We start from the raw sequence: 11,009 nt of genomic DNA, 5'->3' as shown, positions 1-11,009 counted from the left end.
TACATTTTTTTAAGGGGGAAAAGAATGGCCTTTTTCTCACCTTTCTTAACAAAAATGAAGTATTGCCTTTCTTATCAAAGAAGGGAGAGGCTCAGGCAGAATTCAAAATCACAATTTCCCAGTCTGCAAGTCTTGAACTAACACAATTCTGTGTTTGCCTGGATCCCATAGACTGAGCTTTAGAACCAATGTTCTTGACCTTTCTAGTGTCATGAACTCCCTTTGTCAACCTGGTGAAGGCTGCTCAAAATAATCTTTTTTTAAATACATTAAATTAAATAACAGGATTAGATAGGAAACCAATTCTATAGAAATAATTATGAGAATATTTTTTAAAAACTAAAAGAAGTTCCCAGTCTTTTGCTCTAGAGGTGTAAGAATGAATAACATCCTATGGTGAGAGAGAAACCTCTGTAGAAAGCCCAGCTGGTATCACTACTAAGCAGAAACAAAAATTATTGCTTTTTGCAATAATTAGATTACCTAAAGAACTCTAGACAGAGAGCTAGCTTAAAATTAATCCAAATAATAATTTCAGCAAAGTTGTGGAATATAAAATAAATCTATATAAACCATCAGCATTTCTGTATATTACAACAAAAAGTATTTTGACTGTCTATACTTAGAGCACTTTGCCCCAGTGCCTTGGCACTGCACTGAAATGCTGCAGAAATGGGGTTTAATGGGGGTGGGGGAGGCCAATGAGCACCTTCAGGGAAGGTGGCATACTTCCACAGATGTATAAGAATGAACGGATTTGGGACCTGGTTCTCCTGACTTGTTTTAGTGCTCCTTCAACCACACTAAACAATGCTGCCTCTAACATTAAGATTAAAGCTATGACAACCCTGCAACATTCTAGAGACAAACTGCAAACTATTGAGGAAACTACTCTGAAGGGACCAAAAGTCAGTCACCTCATAAACTTGCTGACATAGAAGACAATTTAAAAATTGCTTAACCTGAATAAAGTCCACAGGGTCATAAGAGGGTGGAACTCCTGTTGCCCACTAGGAAATTAGCACAGTTCCAAATCTGCAGAAATGAGTGCAGGAGACATAGACAAAAATCTGTTAACAAGGACATATTTTCTCAAGGTCTCTGACTCTTGGGTGGCTAGATGGTATAGTAGATACAAGTAAATACTCTTAATTTTCACAGCACATCATAACTAATTTTTTTTTTCTTTTCAGAGAGATCTCATACGGGGGTATGCCAAGTTAACAGGCTATTGGGGCCATAAAGAACATTCAATCTCATTTAATAAGCTTGGAGGGAAACTAGAGGTCAAACAGCTTGGTGTGGTAGAAAGAGTCCTGGACCTGAAGTCAAATGACCTATGGTTAAATTCACTAGTGTGAAACCATTGACAAGTCACCAAACCTCTCCAAATCTATGGCCTCTTCTCTAATGTGGGAATAATACTTACACTACTGATTGGGTGGCATAGCTGAGTACAAAAGGTAAATACATTCCTTATAGCAGAGTTTTGCTCCTCCAGCCCCAACTATTGAATATGTTTAGTGAACAAAAATATGGCTGGATTTGGAGGCAGAAAGCCCAGGTTCGTTTCCCAACTTAGCTATTTGCTACCTATGTGATCTTGGATAATGTATTTAACCATTCTGGTCCTCAGTTTCTTCATCTGTAAAATGAGGAGTGAGCTTAGATGACCTCTAAAGACCTTCCAGCTCTAAAAATATGATTCTAAGACTTTGTCCCTACGTCACATAAATAATATTCCTGCTATACACTTAACTTGATTCATTGGATCTGGAAATATGGGAGCTTAGGGTAAACAATTTTATAGGATGTACTTAGTTCAAAGAAAAGTGTTAGAAAAGGGCAACAGATAGCATTGGTTATATTATGTAAATGATGTTACCCCTGCCAAAAAAATACCCAAGTCCAAAACTAGTTAGGCAGCACTCCTGAAGCATGAAAAGAATTCTCATTTAGGATAACTCAAAGTCAACAGAAATTATTCTTAGTAGCATCCTGGTGCCTGACATTAAAATTCCAACCTGTATATGATCAAATTTTAAAATCTAGAGTCTGACTCTTAGGCAGCTAAATGCCATAGTGGATAGTGCTGGGTCCAGAGTCAGAAAGGCTGAAGTTAAAATCCAGCCTTAGACCCTTACTAGCTGTGTGACCTTGGGCAAGTCACTTAACCTTTGTCTGCCTTAGCTTCCTCAACTTTCTTGTCTACTATCATCCTATTTCAGCATTATAAATACACAAGGCCCACGGAAGTATGTCCTCCTTACTTCTTCGTTCCTTTAGCCCATGGCCTTTCTCTTCCATGTACCAGGAAAGTATCTTTTATAAAGGGGAATACACTCTTGACACAAATGTACCAAGGTCTCTTCTTCTGCCATTTTGTGGGAGAGATGACTTCCAGCCAAGAATGCTTTTGCAACATTCCCTTAAAGGCAAAGGAACTGACTTTTGATATGTGTGGACTGGGGGGAAGGGGAGGGGGAGAGATGAAAATCATGTGAACCAAGTTAAAACTACAGCACAAGTATCAGGTCTTCAAGGTATGGCCATAAATGTTCCAGGGCACTGCTCTACCTCAAGAAGAACACATCTAAGACCATGACCAAAGGCCATCTTGAGGGCAACATTAGCATAGTCAAGAAATTAGTAAATGCTAATCACTGAACAAGGAAATAAATGTCTTAAGCTTAGTGAGCCAAAGCACTTTACTGAAAGAGACGTGGCCTTGAGTTAACAGCTTCAGATCTTAAGGAACACTTTGCACAGGTTGACTTTTTAAATATGCTTTTTATTAATGTCTTGCTTTCTTACATCATCATATTTATCCCCACTATCCCTCCCTTTCCCTTGTTTGCTCCTCCTCCCAGAGAGTCATCCCACATAACAAATTGTATTTTTTAAAGAAAAAAAAAGACCAGGAAAAAAATCAGCACAGGGTTAATTATATTGTGAGAAGTTAGGTAGCATTACTCTCTACACATATGCAACCCAATACAAAATTTCATGGTTTATCTCGTAGATTTAATAATAAGGAAAATGTATATAGCACTTTTAGGTTTGCAAAGCACTTTATACTTGTTGTCTCATTTGATCCACACAACAACCCTATGAGGTAGGTGCCTCATTATTAGCCCCATTTTACAGATAGAGAGACTGAGGCTGAGAGAGTTGAAGTGACTTGCCTAGGATCCCACAGCTAATAAGTGTCTGAGGTAGGATTCCACATCAGGTCTTCCTGATTTGTCCAGTATCCTATCCACGGGATAACTGGAAGAGACCTCAACAGTCATCTAGCTAGCTAATGCAACCCTCTCATTTTAGAGATGAGGCCAAAAAGTTAAACTACTTGCTTGTGATCACAGAGGTAAGGACAGAATCTGACCTCTACTCCTCTTTTTTCCTACTCTACCACGCTGCCTCCCCTCAATGGCCAAAGTTAAAGTAAAAATAGTGGATCTAAATTGTGAGCTTGTCTCTCAATTTGCATTACTATGCAGTAAAATTCTCTCTCTTTTTTTTTCCTGTGGCTGGAAATTTTTGCACTAAATAAAGGTTATTGCAGCCTCTGAGCTAACAAAAGTCACATTAGCTTGCCCAGCAATGCAGAACATCAAACTTCTAGTAATTGACCTAAAGTTTAGAAATGGGGCTGTGCTTCAGTGCCAAGTCATCAGCATACAAAAGTCTCATTTCCACACAACTAGGATATTCTGATGATTCCAAATGCACAGCAACTATTTGGAAATGTACATTGCATAACAGCTACTCCCTACCAATTGATTAACAACAGGAAGCAAAGAAAAAACACGTTACAAAATTTAAAGCCATGAAAACATGACTTTGAGAGACCTCAAGTAGGTACTCCATGTGTTTACTTATGTCAAGGTAGCAATTTAATTTTTATTTTGTTTTTTAAATTTTTTTTTTGGCTAGGCAATGGGGTTGAGTGACTTGCCCAGGGTCACACAGCTAGTAAATGTTATGTGTCTGAGGTCAGATTTGAACTCAGGTCCTCCTGAATGCAGTGCCAGTGCTCTGTCCACTGCGCCACCTAGCTGCCCCCAAGGTAGCAATTTAAACACAAAACCAGGTAAATGTATTCCTTTCCTTCCATCCCAACTATGTCTATATCCTAGACATATTTGGTGTTTATTTTTTACAACATACTTGGTGTTTATCTGTCTCTTTGTACCTTTGAGAGGTACCATCCCCTACCTCCTAACAATAAAGGTAAAAGGAAACTTTGCTAAGTATGATAGAGCAGAGAGGAAACCTTTGATCTGAGAAATCTGAATTCATGCCAAAAAAGATGTGGCTTTAAAAAAAAAACCCAGATTATAGCAGATCTGTTAAATGGTTCCACATTAGAAATAGATATGCTTTTTATCAATGGAAATGACACCAAAGATGATGGATTATCACCTGCTTTGCAGCTGAAACCTAAGAGCCATTGGGCCCTTCCATCTGACTTGAACCTGAAATATTTTGCGATGTCTCTTCCAAATAGAATGTAAGCTTTTTGAGAGCAGGAATTGTTTTGCTTTTTTACTTGTATCCCCACAGCTTAGATAGTACTTTGCACAAAGTAAGCACTCAATAAATATATTTTAATTCACTCATTTGCATCATTCATGTTAACTATTGATATATCACCTCACGTAACAAATTTACTTTCCAAAATGACTTTAAGACACAGTTTAAATACAAATACAGATTAAAAATGTTAAAAAGATTGGGATGATATCCCTGGAGAACAAACAGCATTATAATTCTGTTTAATCTTCTCTTCTCATGACTAATAGTTTAATTCAATAAAGTCTTCATCTTTGATTGGGACTATTTCTTAGACATGAAAGAATTATAATTTATATATTTCACATCACAATGCCAGACTCAGAAAACATACATTCATGTGGCAAGACTGCCAGTCAAGGCAGAATAGATTACTTCAAAACAATTAGCCACATGCATATAAGGTAAAATAAAAGTACAATATATTAATTGCTAATTCATTGTTACAGACCTGCCCATGAATAACATTGACAACCATCAACAACCTACCACAATGTCCTTCATGAGTACTTTATTCTAGTGTGAAAGTAACCCTGGGTTTGCAAAAACTGTACTGGAGGAGAAAATCAAAGCAGCTTCAAATATGGTCATGAACTTAGAATGCTGTCCAAGGAACAATAACTCTGCTAAGCTGAGGGAGACTCATCACCAGTAAGTTGACAACTAGGTAATGATGCTCTTTGGCTATGAAATTATGTCCCCATGAAACAAGGAAAATTTTAAAAGGCACTTAGTTCTACATAGCCCTCCCCTTCTGCTGCCCCAATATAGTGGCAGAAAGTGGCTAAGAATCACAGTTTTTAGACTTTTTAAAGATTGATTTGATTATTGATATTTTAAATGCAAAATTTTGTCCAGTAACAACTGTCATATTACTGCAAGAATCAAACCACATCAACATTGACCCTCTCTATAAATTCAGAAAACATGAAAGTTGCAGATGAATGGAAGGATGTCTCCCAGGCAAACAAAGATGATCAGGTTGGCTTTACCACATGGACAAAAGTAACAGGAGACATAAATTTATGGAAAACTTGCCTCTTGGTGCTCACGATTAGCAATAGCCAAAAGACCCCCATGAAGACAATTGCAGCTTATACACAACTTATATACTATTATCTTTTGTAGAGGACAGACTTTGAAAAGATCCTTCCAACAAAGTCAATATATATTCTTTGATCTTCGATTCGACATGAATGGAATGATGGAAAGTATATCAGAAAATATATTCAAGGATAGAAATTGACGAAAGCAGAAATAGAAGAATAACTTTAATGACAATAACAGAGAGCTCTGCCTGCTATTTGCTGGCAGAGAGGTGGTGAACTACAGGTGTAGAACAAGGCATACATTTTCAAATGGCCAATTTGTTGATTCATTTTGTTTGACTATACTTATTTGTTCCAAGAGGGTAGTATTGGGGGATGTGGCTATCACAGGGAAGTGATATTGATATAACCAAAAAAGAGCATAAATAAAATATTTTAAAAGTTTAAAAATGGTTCATTAAAGAAACAAAAGAGACCAAAAGCTTATACACTATTCAGAAGTTTCAGGCCTATTTACCATAAAAACTTTCTTACTGGATTTCTTCCAACAAGGAAGAGAGATAGGCAGCATAGTACAGTAGGCAGAGTTGGATTTAGAGATAGAGGACAGGGATTAAAATCCTAGCCCTGATGTTTATCACCTGTATGACCCTGGATAAGTCACTTAAACTCTCTAGTCCTCAGTTTTCTCATTTGTAAAATGTGGAGTTTGAATTGTATGGCCTCCAAGATCCCTTCTAGACTTTATTCTGGATCCTAGAGTCCTAGGATGCTATGAATCTCTCATAAATGTGTAAGGATTATAAAAGAGCCCTTGATTAATGTAACCACAGTGCTAACTCTGTTCATCACTGACCTTCCGATTATTAATATGAAGTAAGGCATCAAACATGGAAACATGTTTGAAGAAGGTATTCATTGCTGTTGTGGAAGATACCCTGCAAAATCCAAGCGAACTATGGCCGGTGAGGTCCTCCAGATGTTCCTGTGATGAATGATGTTCCTGCAACTATGGGAAATGCATCAAGTGCCAAAATATTACATGACCTCGTCCTCAAAGAGATCCATGGCTGCTTAAAAGGGATGGGCCTAACAATATATTCAGGAAAAAGCAAATGAATTTTTAGACATGCCTCTTTTCCAGACTATAACATACATAACATAATATTCCATGAAGATAATGCATCAGTATGTTTATCTAGGACAGGGACTGCATATGGTCAGTGAGCTGAGGACAGAATTGATTAGGAGGAAGAATGAAGGCTGGAAAATTTCCCAGTGCTTTCAATGATCCCAAGCTACTTGCAACACAAAAGGCCATCATTTTAGTATCAGGTTTGTTGGTTTGTTTTCCCTTTGATGCTGCACAGTTACAACTCTGTAAAAAAACACCATTTCTGAACAATAAATATTAAAAGGGCAATGGAGAGACACCTGATGGGCTTATGTAGACTGTACTACGTTCAGTAAAATGACTTGCACACAGTAAGTGACAAAGGGATATCATCCTAGAATTAAATGTATGTATGGAATAGGAAGTATCATATAGTGAAAGTCAGGGATGCCAAGTGGGCAGACCAGAGACAGGCCTTCAGCACACTGAGAAATCCAGTATGGAGGATCTTTGGAAAAACATAGACAAAAATCAGACAGAATGAAAAAATACAGATGGGTTGAAAACTATCCTACCGGAAGAAGTAAATCACACAGATCAGATCATGGATACTTTAGTTATTATATTGTCAGGATACTATTAGGAGACATTCTGTTTTCCAGAGCCAAGGTCCAGCAAGCAAGCTGTGCCCTGAGCTTGGCATAACAACAATCCTTTGCGCTTACCCTCTGGATGAACATTGCTGCAACTAAATCACGGAACTGATGGTCCCTAAGCTCAGGTAAGCACCAAGCCCTGCTATGAATAGACTTTTTGTCCCTAGACAACGTTGCTTCACTGTTGCTACACTATACTGTTTGACTCTCTGTCTAGCCACGAGTATATAAATAAAGGTTTGGCCACATTAAAGCAGGACCCCCACTAGGTCCAATACATGTGTCTAGATCCTCTCCTTACTTGCAAGCCATTTCCCTCACTTTGAAATTAAACTTCTGATTGATTCCTGACTCTCCTGTCTCTAACCTTCTCTGTTCAGCTCTGCTATCCACAGGTTAGAAGATGCTTTAGTCCAGCTGACAATATCAATAAAAGCATTTTAAAAAAAATAATGTTCTTAAATTAAGCTGTCATCAGCTAAAGACCACACTGTGGATAATGTCCATAAAACAGTCCGAAAAGTGTGGTAGGAGATAGGTTTGGGTGAAAGAAGAAGTTTAGGAAGTTTTGGAAGTTTTTCCCTAATTTTCCCTTCTTAGGCAAGGGAATTCCTAAATATAACTGTATAAATTGGCAGGATACTGCCAAATACCATTATGAGATTTTTTTTTTTGGAACGTGACTTATAAAGAGTTTTTTAAAAAGCATAGCCCACTATCTGTTTTCCAGTAGTCATGATGCATTAAACTGAGCCTTCCAGCATAGGGTAGCAAGGAATAAATTAGTGCCCTATTATAAGTAATATACCAATCATTGTGTTAAATAGGCACTAGATTCCAGCACAGCAGCTCCCAGCATTTCAACTCTGGCTCTTTCTCAGAGTTTCTACTTTAACCCCAAGTTTAGGCATGGAGAAAATACAAAAGGAGGCTGTGATGCAAGTAAGATTAGCCAGGTAGAGAAGCCAGGAAAAAAAGATTTACTGAAGAAAAAAAAATGAGGCATTTGCTAATAGCTCCTTCTTCTTCTCTGTTTCTCATCTCACATCACCCACTTGCCTTCTGCCACTATTTTTTCTTTCATCCCCTCGTCTCATATTAAGGGGTGGTCCTTCTTGCCAAGGTGATTCTATTCCAATCCATCTTCTCCCAGAAGATTACCTCCCCTATCGTCCCCACTCTCTCACTTGTCTTTAATCTCCCTGTCTATTGGGTCTACTACCTACAAGCATACTTACGTCTTACCCATACTCAAAAAACCCTCACTTGATCCATCCATCCCCACTAACTCTCATCCTACATCTCTCCTGCCACTTGTTGCTAAACATTTTGAGAAGGCAGTCCACTTCCTTTCCTCTCATCCTCTTCTGAACTCTCTGCAGTCTGGCTTCTGACTTCATCATTCAACCAAAACTGATCTCTCCAAATTTACTAATGATCCCTTAAATGTGAGATCTTAGGGCTTTTTTTCAATCCTCATTCTTTTTGACCTCTCTGCAGCCTTGGACACTCTTGATCATCTGCTTCTTCTTGGTACTTTCTTCTCTTTAGTTTTTTTGGTGACGCTATTCTATCCTGGTCCTCCTCCTACCTATCTGACTTCCTCTTCTCAATGCCTCTTTGTTGGATCTTTATCCAGACAGTCCTGAATGTCCCACAGGGCTGTCTTGGGCCTTCTTTTCTCCCTCTATATAATTTCACTTTGAAATCTTATCAGCTCCCAAGAATTCAATAATCATTTCTATGCTGATTATTCTCAAATCTACTTATCCAGCACTAACCTGTCTGCTCACCTCCAGTCTTAAATCGCCAATTGATTAGACATCCCAAACTGGATGTCCTATAGATATCTTAAATTCAATATGTCCAGAATGGAACTCACTGTCTTTCCCAAAAAAATCCTCCTCCCCAAAACATTCCTTATTATTACCAAGTATGAAACTACTCTCCTAGTCACCCAGGCTCAAAACCTAGATGTCATTGTTGACTTCTCCCTCTATCTCTAATCTGTTGCCAAGGCCATTAATTTTATCTTTATAACATCTCTTGAATATACCCTTTTCTCTCCCCTGACATTGCCACCACCCTGGCTCTTATCACCTTACATCTGGACTACTGTAATAGTCTGCTGGTCAGTCTGCCTGTCACAAGACTCTCCACTCACAGTCCCTTCTTCATTTAGCTGCCAATGTGATTTTCCTAAAACACCAAATCAACCATGTTACCCCCATTGGGATGACAATAAACTCCAGTGGCTCCCCTATCACCTCTACGATCAAATACAAAAGCCTCAGTTTGGCATTCAAAATCCTTCATAATGTAGGTCCCTCCTACCTCAGTCTTCTTACACCTTATACCCAACCCTTCACAGTGTATCAGTCCAGTGACACTATTGCCTTGGTATTCCACAAACAAGACACTCTACCTCTCAGCTCCAGGCATTTTCTCTAGCTGTCTTCCATACCTAGAATGCTCTCCTTCCTCATCTCTGTCTCCTGGCTTCCTTTAAGTCCCAGCTAAAATCCTGCTTTCTACATTATAGAAGCCTTTTCTAGCTCCCTTTAATTCTAGTGCCTTTCCTTAGTTGATTTTTCCAGTTTATCCCCTATATAGCTGATTTGTAGAGTTGTTTGCATGTTGTTTCCATCATTAAGACTGTGAGCTTGAGCTTGAGGGAAGGGACTATCTTCTACTTTTCTTTGTATCCCTAGCACTTAGCACATTGCCTGGTACATAGCTGGTGCTTAATAAATGTTTATGGATTTATCAGGTTGTCTATCCTCAGCTCTCCAGCTCTGCAAAACAATGGAGAGTAACTAAAAGAGGTTTCCTGCCTTAGTGTGCTAGCTAAAAGACAAAACAAACAAAAAACAAAACCAAAAACAAACTCCTCCATTTTAAGAAAATCTTCCAAGTGAAAACCCAAACTTTGGAAACACATAAATTAGGTCGTGACTTTTTGGACCTCAAACGTTTCTTGTTGGTCTTTTCTTTGCATCATGATTCAATGTTGCATAACTTTAAATAGTGAGTTCCTTGGGCTCATTTATAACAGAATTCTATTTCTGGAAATTATGTTACATATGATTTTTCTTAAACCTGTTCGCTACAAAAGACTTTTACAACTCAGTTCTGAGTAACTGTTGTCCCAGATGATCACTTACTGCTTTCCTTAAAAACAGGAAGGTAAAAAAGCTATTTTGATACTATTCACACACACACACACACACACACACACACACACACACACACACACACACACACACAAACTATTCAATTGAGCAAACAGTGACTTCTTTTGCCTTAACTAATGGTGCACTGTTTACTCTTCTCCGTGTACTCTATGACATACTCTGGGTAAATCTGATGCTTTTCAAAGATCACAAATATGGTGGGATCCAATCTGTTATTGACGCAGCTGTCATAAAAGGTGTTCTGTGTACCCTGTCGCATTGGCGGCCGTACGTATTTTGAATCTCCTTGAGTGAAAACTCCAACCAGAACTCGAGCCAAGAACATTATTTTGACATTGGTCTCAGACTCTGAGTAATTATGGGAATAACTTGCATCTCTTGCAAAGTAACTTCCTGGAAGAAAGCAGAAAAAAGCAAAAAT

At 38.4% G+C, this 11,009-nt stretch overlaps 1 protein-coding gene across 3 annotated transcripts in view; it reads right to left on the bottom strand.

The window, feature by feature from the left end:
- Positions 1-2,770: 2,770 nt before the first annotated feature.
- The window catches only part of ZC3HAV1L (ZC3HAV1 like), a 73,438-nt gene continuing 65,199 nt past the window's right edge, over positions 2,771-11,009 (bottom strand). For 2 of the 3 annotated variants that reach the window (XM_020998073.2, XM_020998072.2), the window contains one exon: positions 2,771-10,981. In XM_020998073.2, coding sequence (XP_020853732.1) covers positions 10,698-10,981 — 284 coding nt within the window. In that variant the 3' untranslated portion in view covers positions 2,771-10,697. The remainder of the gene's footprint in view (positions 10,982-11,009) is intronic. The other variant, XR_013486237.1, reaches the window with a different exon arrangement.

Source organism: Phascolarctos cinereus, unplaced genomic scaffold (assembly GCF_003287225.1).
Source record: "Phascolarctos cinereus isolate Bilbo 61053 unplaced genomic scaffold, phaCin_HiC Scaffold_1;HRSCAF=81, whole genome shotgun sequence".
Lineage (NCBI taxonomy): Eukaryota > Metazoa > Chordata > Mammalia > Diprotodontia > Phascolarctidae > Phascolarctos > Phascolarctos cinereus.
The sequence above is the reverse complement of the archived record's forward strand: the minus strand, read 5'-3'. Positions and strand labels throughout refer to the sequence as shown.